At 44.5% G+C, this 26,378-nt stretch overlaps 2 protein-coding genes across 3 annotated transcripts in view; one reads left to right on the forward strand and one right to left on the reverse strand.

Annotated features, from left to right (window-relative positions):
• Positions 1-13,668: 13,668 nt before the first annotated feature.
• Positions 13,669-24,472, reverse strand: Erh (ERH mRNA splicing and mitosis factor). Its single transcript, XM_006973097.4, has 4 exons — positions 24,359-24,472; positions 21,949-22,036; positions 17,229-17,349; positions 13,669-14,156 (listed from the first exon to the last, which is right to left on the reverse strand). Exons 1-4 carry the CDS (start codon positions 24,359-24,361, stop codon positions 14,054-14,056), a joined length of 315 nt encoding a protein of 104 aa, XP_006973159.1. The 5' UTR covers positions 24,362-24,472; the 3' UTR covers positions 13,669-14,053.
• The window catches only part of Slc39a9 (solute carrier family 39 member 9), a 41,150-nt gene continuing 39,222 nt past the window's right edge, over positions 24,451-26,378 (forward strand). The window contains exon 1 of one of the 2 annotated variants that reach the window (XM_006973096.4): positions 24,451-25,592. In XM_006973096.4, coding sequence (XP_006973158.1) covers positions 25,497-25,592 — 96 coding nt within the window. In that variant the 5' untranslated portion in view covers positions 24,451-25,496. The remainder of the gene's footprint in view (positions 25,593-26,378) is intronic. The other variant, XM_076550955.1, reaches the window with a different exon arrangement.

Consider the following 26,378-nt stretch of genomic DNA (forward strand, 5'->3'; position numbering starts at 1 on the left):
ATGTCAATGCAGAGAGTGACCAGAAGACTAGCATCAAAGTCTCTCCCCAAGTCCCTCCCTCCCTCCCTCCCTCCCTCGTTCTCTTTGTGTGTATATATTTTTGTGTATCATCGCACAATATGTGTGTTGACATGTGAGTGCCACAGTATGTGTGTGCAAAGTCAGAGGACAACTTTGGGTGTCCATCCTCACCTTCCGTCTTGTTGGCACGCGTCAGGCTACCCGCAGGAGTTCTTGTGTCTCTGTCTCCCATCTCGTCACAGGAGCTCAGGTTTTAGACACACACTACCGTACCCGGGCCTCAGTGGATTTGGGGATGCAACCTTAGGTCCTCACACTGGCACAGCGACTGCTTTACCCATTGAGTCATCTCCCCAACCCCCAACCCCATGTTTCTATTAAGCCTTTTGGCGCTTACCAGATCTAAGGGTAGCTGCTCAGGAAACCGCTCACTGGAAGGGAGGAGGTGGTCTGTGTGGGCATGCCAGAGTGACCTCCAGTAGGGTAGCTCTAGGACAGCATGCTCTAGCTACTTTGGGGGCCACCAACACTGCCCCTGGTGATACCACGGAAATGCTCTCCTGTCACACAGGCCACACAAGTCTCTTACATGTAGTTCTGTTGGGCGCTACATCTTCACACAAAAGTAAGAGGCTGTTTCTTTTCAGTCTTGAAAATGTTGGTCCTTAACGGCCTTTTGGTACCAGCACCTCAAATCCCCTGCGAACACTCCTCTGTCATCAAAACTGTGACCTGCCATTGGGACTGGAGCGGTGGTGGGTGACTGTGGCAGCCCCTCCTGGAACCACATCGTGGTGGCAGTGGTAGCTGTTTCTGACAGGAATCTGGGCTCACAAAAGGTCAAAGGAAAAGTTATCTCTGGGATGGCCAGGGCCACTGAGGGGACCAGCGTTGCTGGTGTTCTGCGCCTAGACACACTGGAGCAGACACTGGAAGGCTCACCCACACTTTCTTTCTCTGAGACCACAGGAGCAATACAGTCGGCTAGGTGTAGACGGTTTCTCTGTGTCCTGGCAGCTCTTCCCAAATAACCACTCAGAGACTTATTATTAATTATAAATGCTCAGCCAATAGCTCAGGTTTATTACTAACTAGCTCTTACAACTTAAACGAACCCATTTCTATTCATCTACATGCTGCCCCAAGGCTCGTGGCTTTTACCTGCTTCCTTTCCATCTGGCTGGCGACTCCTCTGACTCTGCCCTTATTCCCAACATTCTCTCTGTCCCGAAAATCCGGCCTAGCTGTTGGCCGATCAGCTTTTTATGAACAATGAGAGCAATGCATATTTACAGTGTGCAAAGATTGTCCCACAGCAGCTAGGCCTGGAGTCCTGAAGCAGAGCAGGAACTCCTCAGCCAAAGCCTGTAGGTGGAGGTGGGAGTTAGCATAACCATGGCAACTCTCCAGCCCCAGACTTCTGAGAAAGAAACCATGATCTATCCCATTTCTCCTAAATTACAGTCCAGGGGCCCTAAATTCTAACATCTGTTGACAAGGACCCAGGGCCTGTCTCCGCTAAGTGATGTAATCAGTTCTTGTTAGCTTCTCCCTGTTCTCTTGAGAAGCATAAAGCAAATTACCTTTGGCAGGAAGAGGCTTTTAGACCAACCTTTCCGCAGTACGTCTGGAATCTGGCATCCAGTGCAAGTATATAATTACAAAAGAGAAAGGTGTGTGGAGGATGAGTTGGCACAGGCCCTCAAATGTAACAGAAAGTATTGCTGTTGTCTTCAAAGACAAAACATCTTTCTTAGGGCTGGCTTCTGACTCAAACTGCAGATCAGAATAGACAGAAGAGTCAATCACCAGGAAACGATCCCCCCAAGGCTTCCTTCACTGGCCCCTCCCCCATCGTGAAACTTCTCCCAGCCTTGCTGCCTCTCAAATGTCATGATGACCTCAGACTCTCAGAACACCCCATCACCTGTCACTCCACCTGAATGGCTAGCCTGTTTGGCTGTCCTTCCCATATTGTGCAGGTCGTCTGTTCCCTTGTCCTCTCCTCTCACACCAACATCCTCTCCCACAGCAACTCTATACAGCACCTGGTACTAAAGTTTATGCTCTCCCTACAGTGCCCAAGACCAGTCTGTCTTTGTAGCTGATTCTGTGTCTTTCAGTGTTTTGTCTGCTCCGGTCACTAATGACTGTGCAGCTAAATGTACCAGGCAGTTTCTTCTGTTACTTCCTGGAAAGCTGTATGATGTGGAGTCTGTTGCAACTCAAAGTATGGTCACCTGAAAGCTTTGCAAAATGTAGAATGTTTGCTTCACCTCAGGCCAATAAGTAACATACCCAGACAGTCAGCATTTAGAAGAAGTGCCTGTTGAATCTCCTCAGGAGCCATTTGTGGCATGTGGATTATTTGTTGTTTGGTTTGGAGTTTGAGTCTTGAGACAGGGTCTAATGTGGTCCATGTTGGCCTTAAAATCCCTATGTGGCTGAGAATGACCTTGAACTTCTGATCTTTATGCCTCTACCTTCCAAGTGCCAGGACTACAAATGTGTGCCATCACACATCATTTATATAGTACCAGAGATTGAATCAGAGACTTCAAGCATGATTAGGTAGGGAAGAACTCCACCCACTGAGCTGTAGCCAAAGCTATGATGTCGTAGTTGCTTGTTAAAAACCCCAAAATGTTTTCACTTTAAGCCATGATTTTTTTTTGGACAGGGTCTCTCTATATTCCTGACTCTCCTGGAACTCACCATGTAGACCAAGCTGGCTTCCAACTCCCAGAGCTCTGCCTGCCTCTGCTTCCCAAGTGCTGGGGTTAAAGTTCAAGGTCATCTACAGCTACATAGTGAGTTTGAGACCGGCCAAGAATATGTGATAACCAGTCTCAAAACTTCCAAATCAACAAGATTGTACAACCTTGTAGTCTAGCATGTGCAAAGCTGTGTTTGATCCCCAGAACTGGAAAGAGAGTGTGACAAAGAAAAACCACATATACAGACATGCTCACATTGAAGAATGGCTAAGTCAGGATAATTAGTATGCAATGTTACCTATTTTTGTGGTAAACGACTTCAAATGAAAAGACACTGATATTTCCCGCATGGCGCACAGTGGTTAATGTTGCCACCCACCCACTTTGCAGCTCCTGTCAGGAGAGCTTGTGGGCAGGTAATGTAGGATCAAGAATTCACATTGTGATAAAGATGTTGAAGAGATTGTTGGTACACTTCTAGGGCTGGATGACTGCTGACTGTGTCAACATGATGCTTTGACACAGGGTTTAACTATATCAGGTCACATTTTGCTAAATGGCAATAATATAACAAGGCTGTTTCCTGGAGAGAAGCCTGAAGTGTAAATTAATTGCCTTGGCTTATGCTGGGTTCTGTTTGTTGTCTTACAATGGCAAAGAAGTAGCCTTTTTTTTTTTTAAATTAAAACTTTTAATGTTTAGATTCTATAGAGCCAAGGTTCCTGTTAAAGGGAAATATTTTGAAGATAAATGCTTATTTTTCTTCTCTTAAAATTCCATGCATGTTTTTGATTGCATGTATGTATGAGCACAAGTGTGCAGTACCTGAGGAGGCCAGAAGAGGGCATTGATCCCACAGAACAGGAGTTACAGATGGTTGTGAGCCACCATGTGGATGCTGCCAATTGATCATGGGTCCTTTGCAAAAGTCATAAGCACTCTTAACCACTGAGCCACCTTTTCAACCCTAGATATCCATTTTTCTAAGTTAATGATGGTTACTTTGTGAAAAGAAGAATTTGGCTTTTTGAAGACTAGAAAATAAAGATGTATTTGGTTTAAAAACAAATGATTTGCTGGGCGGTGGTGGTGTACACCTCTAATCCCAGCACTCAGGAGGCAGAGCCAGGCGAATCTCTGTGAGTTCGAGGCCAGCTTGGGCTACAGAGTGAGTTCAAAGAAAGGTGCAAAGAGAAACCCTGTCTCGAAAAACCAAAAGCCAAAAACCAAAAACCAAAACCAACCGACCAACCAACCAAACAAACAAACAAAAAACCCGATTCACATACTTTCATATCATCCATCTTTGCTATCTGCCTAATTTATCATTGGAGAGTCTTTATCTTTTACCTTTGCTTTACTTATTTTTTAAGATTTACTGATGTGCGCGTGCGTGCACGTGCACGCACACGCACGTAGGTGTTGGCAGAGGCCAGAAGAGGGCATCAGATTCTCTGAAGATGGAATTACAGGCAGGTATGAGCCACCTGAGTGAGTGCTGGAAACTGAACCCTGGTCCTGTGGAAGGGCAGGAAGCACTCTTAAAGCCCTTCCCTTCACCCCCGCCCCCTCCTCCTTCTTTTCCCAATAATTCTGTTTCAGCCTTTCACTTTCTACTGCTCACCCCTTTTTTTCTACAGTGTCTGATCTGCTATAAATTGCATGCAATGAGTGTTTCCTTATATATCATTTTTATTATTTATGTCCTAGTTAGCTTAAACTGTGAACTCGACACAACCTAAAATTACCTAGAAAGAGAATCTCAACTGGAGAATTCATCGCCTGTGGACATGTCCATGGAAGACTGTCCTTTGTAAACGGAAGTAGGCGGGTCCAGCCCACTGTGGGTGGTACCATTCTGTAGGCTGAGCACATAGCCTGCTTCAGCCAGCCAGCAGAATCCTCTCTGTTCCTGCCATGCTTCTTTGATGGTGAAGCGAGTTGCTTGGTCAGTACTGAATGAAATAGCAGCAGGGCTGCCTCAAGTTCCTGCCTTGACTTTTCTCAGTGATTGACTAGGACCTGGAAAAACCCTTTCCTTCCTTACGTGGCCTTGAGTCAGGGTGTTTTATCATGGCAACAGAAATAAAACCAGAACACTCTAAATATGGCTTTAAAATTACATTTTATTTTTAAACTTATTTAATTGATAGAGTAATGAAATTATCATGCATAACATGTTTTAATTTATATATTATGAAATAGCTAAATCAAACTAATTAACATATGAATCACCTAACATTTGATTTGGGGTAAGCTTTTTCAGGAATATAGCACATTGTTTTTAATTAAAGCCTACCAATATAATTTACATTTGAAATCTGTATGTATATATATATTTAAGTTTATTTTATTTTATTTTTAATCATGTGTATATGTGTGTATATACCATGTGGGGGGGGGTATTCATGGAAATCAGAGACATAGGATCCCCTGGAGCTGGAGTTAGAGGCAGTTGTGAGCTACCTGATATGGATACTGGGAATTGAACTCCAGTCCTTCTGGAAGAGTAATACATGCTCTTAACAGCTGAGGCAGATTTCCAGCTCAATATAATTTTTTAATCTTTAAAAATTACACTTGTTTAAAAAAATTTTAATTTAGAAAGATCTATTTTTTCTCTAATACAATCATGTTAGCTTTAAGGATCTGTATGTTTATTTATTTATTATTTATTTATCTATCTATTTATTTATTTTTGTTTTATGAGACAGATTTTCTCTGTGTAGCCCTGGCTGTCCTGGAACTCATTTTGGAGACCAGGTTGGCCTCAAACTCACAGACATCCACTGCCTCTGCCTCCCAAGTGCTGGGACTAAAGACACGCTCCACTGCTGCCCGGCTGGATCTGTCTTTATAAGGGCCGTTTTAATGACCTTTGCTGGTAGCTCCATTCCTGTCATTTCAAGGTTACTTTCTGCTGACTGATTTGCATTTCTGGCTGTGAGCATTGTCTTCCCAGTTTTTCTCTGACTAGCAATTTGAACGTCGGACCAATATGAATGTTACTTTATTCATTTCCTTTGATAAATGTTGGCCTTTATTTTGGCACACGAATTATTTGCAGATCGGTTGATTCATGTTTCGACTCTGGTGGGGAAGTCTGGAGAAGGCTTGCTTTGAGGGAGGGCTCAGTCCTGTTATGAAGGGGCCACACACTGGGGGCTTCAGTCATGCCCTACAGAATCAGATAGGACCCTATTGGGGCGGGTCACTGTGACTCCTCACCCCATGTGAGTTCTGAGTTCCCTCTCTGGACTGGTGATTTTGTCAACTTGGTACAAACCAGTCATCTAGGAAGAGGGCACCCCAACTGAGAAAGTGTGACCATCAGATTGGTCTGTAGGCAACTCTGTGGGACATTTTCTTAATGAATGATGATGTGGGAGGGCCCAGCCCACTGTGGGCGGTGCAGTGCTTGGGTAGGTGGTCCAGGCTTGTCTAGGGGAACAAGCCAGTACGCGGTTCCTCCATGGCTCCGCAGTTTCTCCATGGCTCCCCAGTTCCTCCTTGGCTCCTGCTCCCTGAGACTCTGAGGGTCCCTTTTCTTTGCAGCTTCCTCCTGTCCAGATCTTTGCCCTGTGACTCCCAGCTGCCTCAGCTTCACTTAGATTCTGGAATTTTCTCTCAAGGTGGCTGGCCCTATGAGGACCCCGCCCATGTCCGCCATCCAGAAAAATCCATCCAGGCAGAAGTGTGGGGCTCCCCCTAGTCTCTCCTCATTCGGGATTCACAGCTCTGTGTCGCCCTGTTGATTAGAATCTCAAAAGTGGAACTGCTACTTGTTGGTCTGAGCTTTATTATTCTGTTATGGCTGAAGTGGAAGTCTGGGTAATTTTTGTTTTTCATTTTCCCTGGCCCAAACTCTGACTGAATTCAGATTTTCTAGGGTTTGAAAAACGGTAGCATGCAAACCAACATATTAAAAGCAAACAAATGAACAGCTGAGTGTGTATAGTGTTACTTTTACGTATGTGCTTTCAGGGCTGACCATTTGGTACTGGATAACCAGTTGCTGTGCTCTCCCCTGGGGAACTGTTTCTCCCACTCTCAGAACTCCTTAGTTAACTATCCTGTAGTTCTTTCTTTGTGTAGGGCTGAGGCCTCCTGACCTTTCCCTACACACGTTCACAATGTCGATCCGTCAGCTGCTCCATCCTCCCCCTGGCAGGTTTCTCTGTGCGGCCCTGGCTGTCCTGGATCTCGCTCTGTAGACCAGGCTGGCCTCAAACTCATAGAGATCTGCCTGCCTCTGCCTCTGGAGTCCTGGGATTAGAGGCGTGCGCTGCCGCCACCACCACCACCACCGCCGCCCAGTTCATTATTGTCCTTGTTCAGCTCATGTTTAGGCAGCCATGTTGGTGAGACTTTATAGGTGTAGCTTCTGACATTCACACAGCAAAACCCCGTTCCTCTGGCTCATGATTTTTTCAGGTTGTATTTGAATACATATATATATATGTATTTGAATATATATATTCACCCACATTTGAATATATATATATTCATATACATATGTAATGTCAATTAACGAAAAAAAGAGACCATGAATTTGAAAGAGAGCAGGAAGGGGTGTATGGGAAGGTTTGGAGGGAGAAAAGGGAAGGGTAAATCATGTAATTATATTATAATCTCAAAAGATTAAAGAAATAAAAATCTTAGATATTTCCTTTGCTTACATGTAAGTAAATTTCCCTCATTAAAAGAAAAAAAAAAAAATCCAGGCCGGCAACAGCTCAGTGAGTGAAGTGCTTGCCTGACAAGCTTGAGAGCCAAGTTCAGTACCCAGGATGCATGGTCTACAAATGCTATCTTGGATTTCTGGCTTCAGGAAGGCAGTGACGGGCGGATCCCCGGGGCTTGCTGGGCAGGCATTCTAGCCTCTTTGGCAAGTTCTAGGCCAGTGAGAGAGCTTGTCTCAAATTCAGAAAAGGTAGCTGGCACCTGAGCAATGCATGACACCCAAGGCTGTCCTCAGGCCTCCCCATGCATACATGCGCATGCATGCCCACACGCCCACCCTCCCAAGTTACCATTCCATATCACCACTCTTTTAAGTTTTCAATGGATTTTGTTGCATTAGTTACTGTTCCTGTTGCTATGATAAAAAAATCCCTGACAAAGCAAAAGCAACTGGATCATAGCTGAGGGCAAAGTCCTTCACGAAGGGGAAGGGGTGTCGTGTGTGTGTGTGTGTGTGTGTGTGTGTGTGTGTGTGTGTGTGTGTGTGTTGTGGAATATTAAAGATGTGTCACATTTGTTTATGCTGTGGAACATTTGTTTAATGATGCAAAGATATGTTGCATTCTTTTCTTTTTTTCTTTTTTTTTTTTTTTCGAGACAGGGTTTCTCTGTGTAGCTTTGCACCTTTCCTGGAACTCACTCTGTAGACCAGGCTGGCCTCGAAGTCACAGAGATCCACCTGCCTCTGCCTCCCGAGTGCTGGGATTAAAGGCGTGCGCCACCACCGCCCAGCTGTGTTGCATTCTTTTATGTTGCATATGTTTAGCTCTGTGAAGCTGTGTCACTGTGCCTGTCTAAAACACCTGATTGGTCTAATAAGGAGTTGAACGGCCAATGTATAGGCAGGAGAAAGGATAGGCAGGGCTGCAAGCAGAGAGAATAAATAGGAGGTATCTGGGAGAAAAGGAGAGAGAAAGAGGAGAGGAAGACTCCACGGGTCAGCCACACAGCCAGCCACGGAGAAAGAAGTAAAGTAAGGTATACAGAAATAGATAAAGATAAAAAAAGCTCAGAGACAAAAGATAGACAGGATAATTTAAGAAAAGCTGGCTAGAAACAAGCCAAGCTAAGGCTGGGCATTTATAAGTGAGAATAAACCTCTGAGTATTTATTTGGGAAATGGGTGGTAGGCCCCCCCGAAAGAGTAAAGAGCCAAAGAGCAAAAAAGAAAAAAAAAAACCCACAAATAAACCAGTGTGTGTGTGTGTGTGTGTGTGTGTGTGTGTGTGTGTGTATGAGAGAGGGGGGGGAGAGCATGGTTACAATAAGATGTTACTATGAAGCCCTCCCTGGCCTCAATGGGGGGGATCCTCATGCCCCCACTTTCCAAACATTAGGATCAGATATATCATTTATCACACCCCATGCTCTGTAGTCTTTACCTGCAAATGTGCTGTCTTCCATTGTACACTGCTAAAAAGACCTGAAATGCAAATCAAAAGCCTTTTTGTAATTCTCATCTTACCTGACCTACTGAAAAGCTCCCTTGACTTGGCTTTGGCGATATTACATTCTCTGGCTTTCCAATCCTGTCTACAAAGCAGAGTCCTTAATCCTTCTCATGCAAAGGCTTGACAGGTTATGACTGAAAAATATTTCAAGGCTACCTGCAGCCTATGGAATTAAGTCTAAGCCTTAGTTTGATTTCTAAGGCACTGTGGCCATAGCTTTCCTGGCTTTTATTCCATGTCAAATGGTCTCCTTACTCCAAACACGATGGCTTACTATCCAAGGCCACATCCTCTCACTGCTTGTCCTATCTTCCTGCTGCTCTTCCAAGCCCACTTCAAACTGCCTGCCCTCTAGCCAGTCTGGGACTCCAGCTGCTCAGGAGATAGAGGCAAAGGACCACGTGAGCCCAGAAGCTTGAGGCTAGGTTTGGCAACAGAGTGAGAATGTTGCAGAAACAAATCCCTAACTTAGAAAGAGGTGCTTCTTTCACGGAGCTGGCTAGATGTGCTCAAGTGTCTGCAGCTAAGGGATTAACACAACTGCTCTACAAACCTGACTGTGGGCTGGCTTTCACCTTGATTCTTGAGGATGTAAGGATGCACTACTAGGCACGATTGCCTATTATGTAAGTAAATACCCTCAAATGGCCAATTATAACTAAACTGGAGAAATTACAGACTCAAGGAGGGAAAACAGCTATTTCCCTCAATAGTGACTCTCACGACTGGGGCGCACCTCTTGCTCGAAGACACCTAGACAGTTCTGAGAGGTGAGACTTGTGCATGAGGTGTCTAAGCCACGGTGGCTCTTACACAAGTCATCTTTTGTATCTGAGCTGTGTCTATGTGCTGAGGATAATCCTTGGGACGATGGATGAAGCACCAGACGGAAAAGAAACACTTGCTGGGCTGACGTGCTGCCTAGTCCTGTCAGCTTGACTCAAGCTAGTTAGCTCAGAGGAGGAAACCCCAGTTGCGAAAACGTCTTCCTAAGCTCTGGCTGTCGACAAGCCTGTAGGGCATTTCCTTGATGATTGATGTGGGAGCACCTTGCCCATTGTGGGTGGAGCCATCCCTGGACAGGAGGTCCTGGGTGCTATGAGAAAGCATGCGGAGTAAGCCAGTCCACACCACTCTTCCTTGGCCTCTCATCAGTTCCAAGCTCCTGCCTTGGCATCTGACAAAGGGATGCCTCACGACATCTAAACCAAATGAACCCTTCTTCCTCAAGTTACTTTTGGTCATGGCGTTTTATTACAGCAACAGAAATCGTAAGACAGCTCAGTCAGTATGCTGTGTGCTTTTGAGTAAACCAGTGCTAAGTATAACAAGTGTCAGGCTTGTGCATCTAAGTGAATCTGATCAGGTCCCTTTGACAGCAGTCAGATGCATTATGTAGCTCACAGCTACTTGTGGTGATATAGTGTGTCCCCCAATATATGGTATACCCTAATAAAACTTATCTGGGGCCAGAGAACAGAACAGCCACTAGAGGTCAGATAGTGGTAGCACATGCCTTTAATGCTAGTATTCCGGAGGCAGAGATCCACCTGGGATCTCTGTGAGATCACGGCCACACTGGGAACAGAGCCGGATGTGGTGGCACACACCTTTAATCCCAGCACTTGAGATCTCGTCTTTGCTTGGGAAGGACACACGCCTTTAATCCCAGGAAGTGATGGCAGGAAGCAGAAAGGTATGTAAGGCGTGAGAACCAGGAACTAGAGGCTTTTAAGCAGTTCAGCTGAGATTCCAGTGAGGACTCAGGCTTTCAGTGAGGAAACAAAATTAGCTGAGGAGTTGGAGGTGAGGTTGGCTGTGGCTCGTTCTGTCTCTCTGATCTTTCAGAATTCACCCCAGTATCTGGCTCTGGGGTTTTTTATTAGTAAGACTGTTTAGCAATTCGTCTTACAGCTATTCAGTTTGTGGCATCTCCAGCTCCTGAAGATCTTTAAGGTTAAAATCTTGTCTTTTCCATCTAGCAAAGTCTACTGCTATGTAATCTGAGAGCGAGTCACTCATACAGAGTGGTCCTATTTTTTCCTTTACAGAAATGCAAGCATGCTCACGTATGCCTGTAATCCTAGCACTTGGGTGGCTGAAGCAGGATTTTTGAGTTTGATATTAGTATAGGCTGCATATCAAATGCCAGATCAGATAGACTGCAAAGGGAGACCCTGACTCAGGGAAAAACAAAGTCAAAATATCAAAACCAAACCAACCAAGTATTTAAAATGCACCCCTCCCCCCAAAAAATTCCTACTTGTGTTGCAGAGATGAAGACTAACCCTGCTTCCTAAGCAGCAAAATGTTGGCCTAAGTGCTAATGTGTCTCATCAAGCTGGTACAAAAACATCCATCCTAAGGGTCTTCCTACAGTGCAGTGTTCCTTTGCCAGCACCCATAACTGTCCTATGCATTCCAATCATCAAATACCAGCTACAAATACAGCTTACCTTCATGTAAGCTGATGTGATAATGAATTCAGTCTGGTCCGTTATTTTAAGATTTATTTATTATGTATACAGTGTTCTGTCTCCCTGTATCCCTACAGGCCAGAAGAGGGCACCAGATCTCATTACAGATGGTTGTGAGCCACCATGTGGTTGCTGGGAATTGAACTCAGGACCTTTGGAAGGGCAGTCAGTGCTCTTAACCTCTGAGCCATCTCTCCAACCCCTGGTCCATTTTATAACAAGTATAAAACTGCTTATCCCTCGCTGCACATAAAATTGCTCACCACCACGCCTACCCAACACTGCAACTCAGTTTATATAAGTAGTGTCTTGCTGGAAGGTTTCTCCCCCTCCAATTTGTTATTATAATCTGTGTGGGTGTACAAGTGTGCATGTAGAGATCAGAGTACAACTTTTGGGAGATGGTTTTCTCCCTCCACCGTGGAGGTCCTGGGGATTGAACTCAGGTTGTCAGGCTTGGCAGCAAGCGCCTTTACCAGCTGCTGAGCTACTTCCCTGGCCCATGCTACAAGTATTTGAAGCCAGAGAACTGGAAGGGAAATGAGATAGTTGTAACCTTGCTTTAATACTCCTGGGCTCCCAGATTAGGTATCAGACAACAGACAGCCATTATCAAGAAATAGTTTAGAAACCCTCAGGTCTATAACACAAGGCAAATTAGTCATTTTTCAAGTTCCAGCCTTAGGCAGCAGAAATCAAACAGGTTTTACTTATGGAGAAAAGCCAATCAATGACTGTAACTATCTTTACCAACACTGGGCAGTGGTAATAGCTGGGTCAAACCACTAAGTTTTATTACAGACCTTTAAATGGCTAAATTTAAAGAAATTATATTTTAAATTGAAAAAATGTATTTTCAATGGGAGGGTCTGAGGCTAGCCATACGGAATCAGCTTGCTCCTTCCACCTCTGGTTAGTGAGATCAACTGGGGTCACTAGGTTTGCATGGCAAACACCTTTACCTGCTGAGCTCTCTCACTAGCACAGGCCAACTGGACCCTCTCCTGTGACACTGGACATGGCACAAACATTTTAAGTCCACCACCAAACACTACCTTGCGCTGAAGAATGAAGGGTCCTGCTCCCTTCATACCTGCTGATATACCTTAAACAAAGCCAAGACCATGCTAGAGGAATACAACTGTGAGCAGGACAGACGCTGCGAGAAGACAGCCACCTGACTTACCTCTGCTGCTACTTCTTTTGAGATTTAAGAGTCAGGCTAATTCCCAGGGAACATTCTGTCAGAATTCTGTCAGGGGCCCTAGTCAACTCTATGGTAGAATGACATTTCCATTAAGATTAAGCAGGGCTGGGCTTAGTGCTAAGAGAGCATGACTTCAACGTGTAAGGCCTCAAGTTCATCCCCAGTACTGCAATAGATAACCACCAATTTCTGGATTTGATTTTGCATAAAACATAAAAAGACTTAAGGTCTAATAGAGGAGACAGGAGCAGGGAAAGGGGAATATTAGGCCGGCCAAAGCTTCCCTGCCAACCATCAACCTCATGGTGTGAAGATGGGGACCACTGGAGAAGTAACAGAATTAGGAGTGTGCGTGTACGCAACGACCGGAGGACAGTGTGGTGTGGTCAAGTCATAACAGAACCACCGTACTCCAAGCAGGATGGCTTTGTACTTTTTCTGTGGTCCTCCTCCCCCAATAGTGTCCATGGAAGAGTGGGCAGTTATCGTCATTGCTGTAGACTCCGAGAAAGGCACAAGGACCTCCCAGAGACTCTTACAGAGAGGGTTCCCAACTTAGGATGCTGTGAAAGAGGAACATTTTGTGTTTTGAATTCTCTTTCCCCAAGCTAGTGATATCAGGTCTAATATGCTGTCGAGATGCTGGGAAGCTGCAGTGAGCCACAGCCACCAGGCAGCCAGGAAAGGCAGGCACTGCATCCAGGGTGTTGTTTGCAGTTATGATGCTCCACAGGTCGGGGGTACTAAATGCATTTGGACTATTTCCAACTTGTCATGGGATGTATTCCCATTGTTGAGTCTAGAAACATCTTATGTTTGCATCCACAGTAGATACAAATATTGTCACTACAACTGAGATTTATTGATTGCTGGGAAAATGAGGTAAAAGCTTATTAGCTTCATATAAGTAAATCACAGCAAAATGGGTCCAAATACATAAACTGTCAAGTTCTTTATGTAGCTGCCTATTGATTTTAAAACTGGTAAGGCTTTGCCAGACAATTCAATGTTTAGAGACAAAAACCAAAAATCACTCAATGAAAAAACACAGCTACAGAACATTTTTTATTTTTCACTAAGACTTTCCCAGAGGACATAACTAAGCTTGTCACCATCCCTACCCCGACAAAGGGTTAGTGCACTCACTGCTGTAAAGCAGATACAAACAGTTTCCAGGACTGGAACCAACCTTAACTGGCAAAGAACACTTTTCTCTCTGAATTATCATAAAAATGTTTAAGTAAAAAAAGAAAGGAAAGGAGCAAAGGGGCAATGGTGGTTTCAGAATGAAAAGATCATTCACTATCATGTCATACATTCAATCTTGGCTCTAGTAACAAAATGGAAACAGGATTACTATCATACAAAATGTTCACTACAGCACACTGTATGCACCTGTTCCAAGCCCACCCTCAGCCCCCAATGCTTCCAACTCAACTACTTCCCAGCCTGTTGGGCCTGTCGACGAAGGAGCACGTAGATCTTCTCTTTGATCCAGTCTTTGTTATAAGGCTGGTACGTCTGTGTATCAGCTCGGTAACTGAGGAACAGAAAGAAACATGCAAAGTTACAGAGATCAGTTAAAGCCCACATTATAACTGCCCGAGTGGCTTCAATATGCACATTTTCACACATGAAGTGAAGCAAAAGTGGACGATACTGTTGTTTTAACGAACAGATCTGCATCACTTAGTATAATCTTATGATAGTAAAAGCCAAGTTTCAGAGAGAGCTCTTAAGCACTCAGTTACACACCTATTGACCAAAAACCATGTGTTCTCTCTCCCACATAGCTTATATTTTTATAGTTCCTTTAGTGCTTAAAAAACAAAAAGCTAAACACTAGTATAAGTTTTAGATCTGCTAGATTTGTTTTGACTCAACTAAGAAATCTCTAAAAGAGTATTACTTCAACAATGATCTCCTGCTAATATGTAAGGAACTCATAGTTTAAGATTTGCCTTTTAAAAGGCCTACAGATGCCAGGCGGTGGTGGTGCACACTTTTAATCCCAGCACCCAGGAGGCAGAGCCAGGCAGATCTCTGTGAGTTTGAGGCCAGCCGGTCTACAGAGCGAGATCCAAGATAGGCACCAAAACTACATAGAGAAACCCTGTCTCGAAAAACAAAAAACAACAAAACAAAAGACAGGAAAATTTCAGGACATCTGTTTCAGAAGAGAAGGGTGAGACAGGAAGACCACCACCAGCAGAACTCTATTAAAAATGAAGGTTTTCAGAGCTTACAGTACCATGAGCATCCAGCCAGTCAAGGTATCTTTATGAGACTTGAACAGAGCAGTTTTTCGGCTAGCCTAAAACTGAACTCTCTCTGGTGAGGAATCCATACTGAAGTTGTAGTCTAGGGCTGGAGAGATAGCTCAGTGAGCAGCTAAAAGCACTGGCTGCTCTCCCAGAGGACCTGGGTTTGATCCCTAGCACCCACATGGCAGCTCACAAGGATCTGTTACTCCAGTACCAGGGGACTCAATATTCTCTTCTGAGTTCCAAAGGTATTGCAGGCATATGATACACAAACACACATGCAGGCAAAACACCATACACAGAAAATAATAAAAAACAAAACCAAAAAACTGTAGTATAAAAGGCAGAAAAGCACCAGGTGTGATGACAGAGAATCCCAGCACTTGGAGGCAGAAGCAGGGGATCAATTTAAGGCCAGCCTGGTCTACAGAGAAACCCCGTCTCAAGAAACAAAACAACAACAAAGAGAATGGGGGCAGGGCTGTAAAGATGGCTCAGTGGTTAAGGGCACTTTCTGGTCTCCAGAGGACTTGGATTCAATTCCCAACACCCACACAATGGCTCATACTTATCTGTAACTTCATCTGACACCCTCTTTTGTCCTCTGAGGACACCAGAAATGCATGTAGTAAACAGACATACAAGCAGGCAAGACACTCATACACATTAACAAAAAAAAAAAAAAAATTAGACAAGCGATAGTACTTATTAAAATTAAAGATGTTATTAAGTAGAGGGTATTACTTTAAGTATCTGAATTAGCTCACTTATTCTTTTTTAATATCCCTGTAAGTATCTACTATCTTTAAAAATTAAGAGAGGAAATCAAGGCTTAAAGGAAGTAACTGTTGTAAAATATTTTAAGGTGTATTACTTTTGTTTATGTTGCATTTGTTTAACTCTGAGGCTGTGTTACTGTGCCTGTGTAAGACACCTGATGGTCTAATAAAGAACTGGCCAATAGCAAGGCAGGAGAAAAGATAGGCGGGGCTGGCAGGCAGAGAGAAAATATAGAGGGAGAAATCTGGGAGGAGCTAAGATCTAGAAGCCAGAGGAGGAAGACTCTAGAGGCCAGCCACCCAGCTACACAGCAAGCCACAGAGTAAGAGTAAGATTTACAGAAGTTAGAGAAAAGGAAAAGTCCAGAGGCAAAAGATAGACGGGATAATTTAAGATAAGAAAAGCTGGCTAGAAACTAAGCCAAGCTAAGGCCAGGCATTCATAATAATAATAAGCTTCTGTGTGTGATTTATTTGGGAGCTGGGTGGTGGGCTCCCCAGAAATGACCAAAGACCAACCAACAAGTAACTGAACAGTTAAGTGATGCTGGGCAAGATTCCCCTTTTTCTTTAGATCATAAATCTTGTCATTCACTATACACAGCACAGCTAAACATTCTTGGCATCAGAACCCTATTGACCTAGCTAAAACTCTACATGCTATGTTTTTCATGGTACTAAGGACTGATATGGGGCTTTGTGCCTAGTAAGCAAGCAGTCTACGATGAGCTATACCCCACCCCCACCCCCCGCGCCCCAGTCCACTCTTACCTTTTATTCTGAGACAGGACCTAACTAAGTTGTCTAGCTTTACACTTTCCATCCTCCTGACTCATCCTCCAGATTAGCTGAGATTACAAGCCTCAACCCCACACACAGGACCACTTTCCAATAATGAAAATAAACTCCAAAGAAGGAATGCTTTCTATAAGCAACAACCAATTTTCCCATAGTGATAGGCCAGAGGTTTATTACAAACACACAGGCCATTGCCTAACACACCTAACCAAATACAGTCAGTTCTTAGCTAATGCGGCTTTATGATAAGTAGTCTAAAAAGTGAATCATTTTCTAGGATTGTTCTCTGTTCATTATATCCTAATTAAGTACCAATCTAGTCTACTTCAAGGTGTGGACTACAGTACAATATTTACATCAGCACTACTCAATAAAATTTAGCTATAATTATAATAGGCATATTAACATCTAAAACCCCACACCAATGAAACAAAACAACAAAAACAAGTTCACACAGGCTAAGACTAAAACTAAATCTCAAGAAAAGAACTTCTTTTCTTGAATGAAAATATAAAACCAATAACTTTAAGAAAAAGACTAAGAGGATGAGAAACCCAAGAAAAAGACTATTAGGTCTAGGGTACAAACAATATGAAGCTTTTAAATTAGCCCACCTTCACCCTACAATGTCAACTGGCAGTTTCCTATGCCTTCGGCTTTATATTGCCAATTTAATTTCTGGTCTACATGTAAATGAAAAACTATTAACTATATAAACAGACAAAAAGAGGAACATATACAAATTTAAAAGATAAGGTTGCTAATACTTACACAAGACAGCTGAGATCTGCCAGATCATCGATAAAGTCAAACAACTGACTGATATCGTATGTGATGGAGGGGCTGTTGGGATTCATTCTCTTCAGATGTTCTTCATACATTTTACAAACACCTAAGGGGGGGATGACACAAGAACTTGAACTTAGATTGCATAAGCGTGTACATATTGTAAGTCGTGCTATATTGTCAGTTACCCATTTCAGAAACACTGAGCTGGAAAAGGACTGCAGGTTGATCACTTGTTTTAATTTTTGGGACTAGCAATTTAAATGTATGAGAGTATTGATAACCATTTTGTGCTTTAGTGAGAGGACTACTTCAAACCACTGGAGCTGAAAGATGTTAAAGGTTTGGAAGAGGCATCTGGGTAGAGCCTGTGTTTGGCCCTCAGCAATGACCCTGCCCAGACAGTTTTTTTTGGGGGGGTGGGTGGGGGAGGAACAGGGTCTTTCTACATAGCCCTGGCAGTCCTGGAACTCACAGAGATCTTCCTGTCTCTGCCTTCCCAGTGCTGGAGTTAAAGGCTTGTGCCACCACCTCCAGATTATACTGTGGTTCCTTTTTCACCAGGTTCCTAATCATTCTAATGCTGCAGAGCAGAAAAACCCATTTTCTATTTTACATTCAAATTTTGATGCAATGGAAAAAGTGACAATAACTGTCAATGAAGTAGGAGCTTATCTTGATATGGTGCTTAAGACCCTAGACTCTGGATTCATTAGGAATCCAGAAAGCCAGCTCATTTACCATAAAACTGAGGACCAATGACTCCACCCAGCAAACCTTACCTGGCAAAGAGTAAATACATTTCCACAGGGCTCTACATATTAACTGAAATAATGCACATGAACATCGGCACAAAGCTATGCTTGTAAATACTCTAATATAAGAAGATAAAACCAGGTGTGGTGGGCACACCCAGCACTTAGAAAGCTAAGGCAGGAGGATCAAAAGTTCAAGCTCTGCCTCAGCTACATAGTGAGTTTGAGGCCAGCTTACGATACAGCAGACTGTCTCCAAAAACCAGAAACAAAACCCCCCAATCAAAAATCACAGTATATTAACAATTATCAACAGGGTATATTACCTGTCCTTTTTTTTTTCTTTTTTCTTTTTCTTTTTCTTTTTTTTTTCGAGACAAGGCTTTGGTGCCTGTCCTAGATCTCGCTCTGTAGACCAGGCTGGCCTTGAACTCAGAGAGATCTACCTGGCTCTGCCTCCAAGTGGTGGGATTAAAGGTGTTCACCACCATTGCGGGGCCATGACAGGTTATTTTAACCAGTCAAGCATTCTATAAATGGGGGAATATACCCTTTCAGTCCATTGCTACCACCAACCACTCTAAGAACAAATGCTATCAATATTAATTACCTGTGGGCAACATGCCCTATACTGTAATACACAAGCCCTTAAGGCACCTCTATAAAGAAACTCCATAAAATTCCCAGTTGACAGGCTACACTCAGTTTTACATGTTTTTGTATGTGTTTGCACACGTGAAGGTGAAATGTCATCTTGCTTCATCTTTGAAACAGGGTCTCTTCACTAGCCTGCAGCTCACTCAGGCTAGGCTGGCCAGTCACTAGGATCCACTTGTTTCTACAGCTCAGCATTAGGATTAGTACATGCTACCAGGTTTGACTTGTTTACAGGGGTATCGGGCTCTCACACTCATGGGTGCTTACTCCTTTGCTGACTAAGCTATCCCTCCACCCCCTTCTAATTGCTACTGACATATTACACTGAAATCATATAACTGATAAAATTAAAAGGAAGTGAAGCCCAGGAAAGTAAATTCACTGCTCATCCCCATTGCCACGTTTAGTGATCACAGACCATGCTGATCTGCCACCACCAGGAAGAACTAAGAACTAACATTTACTCAGCACTCCACTACAGGCTGTAGCCAGAGCAACAAAAAACTGTTAGAACTAGTAAATGAGGTACCAAGGCTGTAACATACAAGATCAATATATGAAAACCAGCCGGATTTCTATACATTAAAAGTAAAAAACTAAAACCAAAACAAACCAAACCCAAACCAAACAAAAAAACCCAAAAAACCCTTTTAACTCCATATACAATATAATAAAGCTCTTACCAACAAATTTAACAGAAGCTGACTTGTGGAGAGGAGGGAGGGGCATACAGGCAGATGTTCAAGGATGAGAAAGTGTTGGCTATTGGCAGTGGAAGGCTTGAACTTAGGGCTTTATGCATGCTAAGCAAACGCTCTACTCCTGAGCCACACCCCAGCCTCAGTCCCCCCACCTCGGCTTTATCAGAAAGCACCCAGTGTCCAGCTCAGACTGTCAGGCTGGCTTCAAGCTTGTCCTCCTCTTGCCTCAGCCTAAGTGCTAGGATTCCCATGACTTTTGGCGCTCATCTTTTAACTCTTTAAAAATGGGAATTAAACCACCACTTCTCTTTTCAATAGTGTCATAGGTAGCCCAGGCTAGCCTTGAACTCACTATAGCTGAGGATAAACTTGAACTTCTGATCTTTCTGCCTCCACTTTCCAAGTGCTGGAATTACAAGTGCTTACCCCTCTACCTATGTATGTGGTGCCAAGGAACAAATTCAGGCTTTGTACATGCTAGACAAGTCACTCTATAAAATGAGCTACATCCCAGGCTCAAACTACAATTTCTAATCAAAGAAGAAAAATGGAGTTATAGAACATAGAAGAACCTGAAATGTATACTGCTAGGTTGCAGAAAACAGTACAAAAGTGTGTATGCAATAATTCCAACTGACACATTAGGCCTGTAGGTGTGGGGGGGGGGGCAGGCGGTGGTGACGGTGTTAGCATTCAAGGATTTAATTAACTATGGGTTGAAAACATTTGAAAATCAAATTCCACAGGTACTGAACATTTATAGAGTTTCTTATTCCCCCCCCAAAAAAATGTATAATAGTTATTTAAAACATTTACACTGTATTAGGTATTACAGATGTAAAGACTGGTTGCCATGGGTCTGGAGGATGATACAGGTATAGATTTTAGAGGAATGAAACCTTTCTTTATGGCTATATATTGACAAGTATATCATCTAATCAATTTGGCAAAATTCACAGAACTGAACCCCACAGAATGAACCCTAATGTAAACTAGGGTGAGTCACCAATGTGTCAGTCCCAGCTCACCACTGTTAACAAACCAGAGGCAGACACAGTGGTACATATCTATAATCCAAGTACTCAAGAGGCTAAGGCAGAAGACTCTTGCATTCTAGGTTAGCCTGGATAGGTATCAAAACGGTCATAAACAGACAAACAAGTTAGATTTTACTAAGATTAACAAAGGTCAGGAAATGTCACTGTCCAAAACCCAGACATGACAACACAGACCAGGAGACGTTATGCTAAAACAGCAGGCCTCTGCCTCCCAAGTGTTGGGATTAAAGGCGCCGCCACCACCTACTGGCTCCCTTTTCATCTTTTTTTTTTTTTTTTTTTTGGTTTTTCGAGACAGGGTTTCTCTGTGTAGCTTTGCGCCTTTCCTGGAGCTCACTTGGTAGCCCAGGCTGGCCTTGAACTCACAGAGATCCACCTGGCTCTGCCTCCCGAGTGCTGGGATTAAAGGCGTGCGCCACCAACGCCCGGCTCCCTTTTCATCTTTTAAGAGTAGAATTTGATGGCAGTGTCAAGGGTATTGCACTAGCTACCTTGAAGTGAAGTCACCTTTGATTATAAGCAGCTTTTGTTTTTATAGGCAATATTAATCACTGTTAGATTTGGGCCTAACCCAGTTAAGTTTTGAATAATCAACAGTTTTAGGGACTTGTTGAACAGACAAACCAAACCAACTACATAGCCTTTTGACAGAAAGTGGCAAAGATGCGGGCGGTGGTGGCACACTCCTTTAATCCCAGCACTAGGGAGGCAGAGGCAGGCGTATCTCTGTGAGTTTGAGGCCAGCCTGGTCTACAGAGAGAGATCCAGGACAGGCACCAAAACTACACGGAGAAACCCTGTCTTGAAAAACAAACAAAGAAACAAACAACAACAATAAAAAAGTGGCAAAGAACTAACAACTTCCTAGAAACAATGCAGGGCAGCACAACCTGTTAACCAGTCTGTGCTCTAATGGTTTACCTAGTGAAGAAACATCAAAAGCTAATTGCTCCTTGGGTAGGAGTGGAAATCCAGCAAATGCACAATAAACCGTATTGATCTGCTTCTGTGAACCTTGGCTTTCTCTGAGCTAACTTATTTTCTAACATTTTCATGGGCCTTTTTTTTTGTTGTTGTTGTTTGAGACAGGATTTTTCTGTGTAACAGCCCTGGCTGTTTTGGAACTCACTTTGTAGACCAGGCTAGCCTCAAATCATAGAGATCTGCCTGCCTCTGCTTCCTAAATGCTGGGATTAAAGGCTTGTGCCACCACTGCCTGGCTAGCTTTTAACATTTATTGATTTAACAGGCAGGTTATGAGATTTCAGAAGGTCTTCTCAGAGCCAGCCATAACAACTCCCCTAGTGCTACAGTTTAGTCAGAATACATAAGAGCTGTGTGTAAAACACCCATGTCAGAACAAAATATTTTAATAGTCCATGCTAAATCCAATTTTCCCTGCTTGAAATAAAATCTAGGGGGAAAACCAATTCCAGTTCTCAAATGCTATTTATCTCACAAGAGAATGGTGTGTGTATTCGGGGGACTTCCAAGAGTCTCCCCCTTGATCAGTTTACCTTTCGTGATGACTCACCTTCCATGCACTCATTCACAGACTCATAGTCAGCGTAAGTCCTGCCTTCTGGTCTCTTGGTAGGCTGTACCAACAAAATGGTGTGAGACTGAAAGAGAAAAACAATTTCAATGTATATCCTAATATGTATTTCAGAAATTCACATAACATAAGGCCTTTGCGTATGACACAAATGCTATTTATTAGAACATAATTAACTAGGTTGCTCTTCCTACAATACGGAAGCCTCTGTCCATGTTATCAGTGCTGGGCTGACAAACCCCCTAAGTCAGCCCCTTACTCTGGGTCATTTCTCCAACTCCAAATTTACGTGCCAGCAAGTACTCACAAAAGCTACCATGTACTCTCTTCTATCTCTCCTTGCCAACCATTAAAACCTGTTTTCTGTTGCCACTGGTCTCTAGTTCTATTAGCTCTCAGTAAAAACTAAGACATGAGGTGATAAAGAGAGAGGAAGAGGGGAATACCATAACCATTCTATCAACCTAAGGTCTTTTTCCAATTGGAGCACAACAGTGTAACCTCACTTTTATTCAGGAGTTACTCTCACATCAAGGTGTAAGATAAATTAGTAATATAAAATGAATACAGTTAATACCAGCCTTAAGTGGAATCCTGGTCCTCAGGAAGAGGAGGAAGAGGAGCCAATGCTCCTTCACTAAGCTGACACTCCAGATACACTTCTTACGAGCTGGGTGGTGCACACGCCTTTAATCCCAGCACTAGAGAGGCAGAGCCAGGCGGATCTCTGTGGGGTTCGAGGCCAACCTGGTCTATAGAGTGAGATCCAGGATAGGCACCAAAATTTAAACTATCAACAAATTGGAACCAAGATGTCTTAAGATCTAGGTTTTCTGGATAAAAAACAGTACTTTAAATCACGGGATTAGATGTGTTTTATAGGGGTTCATAAAGGCCAGCTACTCAAAGCACTTTCAGTATATCACTTGTTGAGAAGAAAATAGTCTTATGAGAACTATATTTATACTATTGCAGTGGCTTATCCTAAACAAGCTATTCATTCTTTGCCACATTTTTAAAATTTTAAGTCAAATTAAGAAATAATTTGAGAGCCGCGCGGTGGTGGCACACGCCTTTAATCCCAGCCCTCAGGAGGCAGAGCCAGGTGGATCTCTGTGAGTTCGAGGCCAGCTTGATCTACAGAGCGAGTTCCATCCAGGACAAGCACCAAAGCTACACAGAGAAACCCTGTCTCAAAACACACACAATTTTTTTTTTAAGAATACCATTTGAAAAGTGTATACACACAATCCTGCTCCAAGTAAATCCCGTGAACCTCTCCTTTGTTTGTTTACTAAAGAACAGGAGGGCTGGGGTACTGGAGAGATGGCTCTGTGGTTAAGAGCACAAGCTGCTCTTCCAAGGAACCAGTTTTTCAGTTTCCTGCCCCTACAGAGTTGCTCACAATCATCTGTAATTCCAATTCTAGGGTACCGGACGTCCTGTTCTGCCTGCCGCAGGCACTGAACGCAAGTGGCACAGACATGCAGGCAAAACACCAATACGCAGAAAAAGAAATCTTTTAAGACTCCCAGAAGCAAAACAACAATACACGAGAGGATTGAAGAGAGAGCTCAGTGGTTAAGAGCACGTGCTACTCTCACAAAGGACCCGAGTTTGGTTCCCAGCACCCACATCCGCATGTTCTAACTCCAGATCCTGGGGATCCCACACTCTTCTGGCTTCAGCGGGCTCCTGCACTCGACATGCATAAACACAGACACATAATCTAACGAACAAAACAAAAAACCTTTACAGACCGTATAAACCATACTTTACTACATCCCTGTCAGATTCTAGAGCCAGGACCCTGGAAGTCTCTTTTCAGGCTCCACTCTCAAGAAAAGGAAAGTAAGAACGAGACCGAAGGCAAACCGGGGCAACTGAGGATACCGCAAAAGGGAAAAATACTTTTTTTTGGAACACTGCGGGGACGGCTGAGGAGGCGCACTGCAAAGAAAACCCGACCCCCACCACCCACCACCAGCCCCACATGCGACGAACAGTAAGGTGACGAGTGTGTCAGTTTCAGAAAAGGCCATTGTTCCGACGGTCCGCCTCGGAAGAGAAAGAGCCCGTACCCCACGCCTCCCTCTTGCAGGCGGCCGCGATCCGCGGACAGGGCACCCTCTGCCCACCCACCGCACCCCTCGCCCCCACCAGCAGGCGGGCGCGCAGCCGCAGGGCGGACCCGGCCCGGGGCCTACGGCGAGGCCCCGCGTCTCGGCGTCGGGAAGGGGAAGGGGCGATCCGCGAGCTGGGGGGGGGGGAGAAGCGGGGAGCAGCTCGCTCGCTCGCGCTGGATGGGCGGGGGCCTGAGGAGTGGGGAGATGTCCGGAGCCGGGGTGGCCCCACAAGCCGGGGGCCCCGGCCACCGCGGAGGACTCACCATCGCGCCAAACGCTTTGCTGCAGCCGCCGCTAACACCGCCGCCGCCGCACACGAGCTCAGCCGCAACGCCGCCAACAGCCAATCCCGCGAGAGCGCTCGCCGGAAATCGTCGGAAGCGCGACGCGAAAAGAGCCTCTTTGGACCGTCGAGCGTCGCACGTTTCCGGTTTCTAGAGCGGATATTGACTCCGTTTCAGCCATCTTGGGTGAGGGCGCGGCGATGCGTACGATGGAGTTCTGCCGCTTCAGAAACAGTAGTTCGCTTCGGGACGCTGCCTTCTGTACTTCAGTTCGCCGACGGGTGACCGAAATGATGGCGAACACAGCAGGGACACTAGTCTTTTTTTTTCTTCTTTTTTTTTAAACCTTTCTAAAAAATGGCGGCAATATAACTACCGCGGCCGATAGGTCCGTTGTAACCCGGAAGTGCCCTGCTAAAGAGGGGGCGGTGAGACAATCCGGAAGTGGGAGGAATGAAGAGGTGCCACTTGGCGGCCATGGCAGCTGTAGTATTGGCGACTCAGGGTCAGGGCCTGGCTGAGGGAAGTACCATGGGCAGCACCCGGTGTCGGGCGGAGACAGCGTTGTACCGACTTTGCTGTTGAGTCCTCGGGGCCCGGTGCTGACTTGGGGGGCAGCTGGCTCGGCGCTAGACTTGGAAGGGAGTTTGGTGGGCTGGTCCCTGGGGGCGGATCACCTGCGGGGCCCGCCACCCTAGGGAACCAGGTGCCGGCCGAGGTGAAGACACTGAGCTTTACTTTTTACCTGCTGCTACCAGGCACACTGTCTAGGGGGAGCGGGCCGTTCTGCCCACCCTCACTCCGAAGACCGAAGAGATCTCTGTCGCACGGTGTCTCCCATCTGTTACCCTACCGGAATCCCGGTGATTGGCACCCAAGAACCTGAGATTGAGCAAAGTTTTTCTCCGGTGCTAGTATCGGCCCAAAGGAGCCTGCTTCTTAGTACGCAGGAGAGCAGCCTGATTCGTGAACACCACCGGCTGGTGGCAAGGTTGAAAAAAAAGTGGGAAACTCCCTTGTTCTCTTGGAAAAACCACACGTTTAAAGAGCCTAAGCGCCTTTTCAAACCGCTGGGATTTTGAAGCCTGGTGGTAGAGGGTGACTACAGGAGGGCAGAATGGATGATTTTCTCTCCATTAGTCTGCTGTCTTTGGCCATGTTGGTGGGATGTTACGTGGCTGGAATCATTCCTTTGGCTGTTAATTTCTCAGAGGTAAGAAATTCTCGGGTTTTTTTTTTTTTTTTTTTTTTTTGGCCAAGCGTTAGGACGGTGCTAGACATAGTGGTATTTGCAAAGAGACGCTGTTTCTCAGCTCTAAGGTCTCATTAAGGAAAAGATGTAACCGTTCACAGTAGAAACAAAGTTTACATTCAGTTCTATAAATATTTTGTTTGTTTCTTTTGTTTTTATTTTTTTTGTTTTTATTTTATGTACTTTGGTGTTTTGCTCACATGTAGGTCTGTGTGAGGGTGCCAGATCTCCTGGATCCGGAGTTATAGACAGCAGTGAGCTGCTTTGTGGGTGCTTTGGAAGAGTAGCCAGTGCTCTTAACCCCTGAGCCATCTCTCCAGCCCCTTGTTTTTGTTTGTTAAAACAGGGTTTCTCTGTGTAGCTGTTGCTGTCCTGGAACTCACAGAGATCCACTTGCCTCTGCCTCCCAAATGCTAGGATTAAAGGCGTGTGCCTCCACCTCCCAGCTCTGCTCTATAAATTTTAACTGAGAGTAGTGGATAATCCCCTGAAGAACCTGGAGTGTTCACACTCCTCTGAAAACTCTATACAAAAAAACTGGGGCTCTGTGCATTTTCCTAGAGAGAGGCACGGTACTTACATTCTGATGGTTCCCGGAGGTGTCAAGAGACCAAGGTACCAGATAAAAACAAATGGAGACGATGACTTTGTCCATGTGAGTCAAAATCAGTATAACAATTTCTTGAGAAATTATGGATTTTTTTTTTTTTTGAGGAAAGCTTAGTTGTCAGTACTACAATCAGTGTG

This window comes from Peromyscus maniculatus, chromosome 14, assembly GCF_049852395.1.
Source record: "Peromyscus maniculatus bairdii isolate BWxNUB_F1_BW_parent chromosome 14, HU_Pman_BW_mat_3.1, whole genome shotgun sequence".
Classification (NCBI taxonomy): Eukaryota; Metazoa; Chordata; class Mammalia; order Rodentia; family Cricetidae; genus Peromyscus; species Peromyscus maniculatus.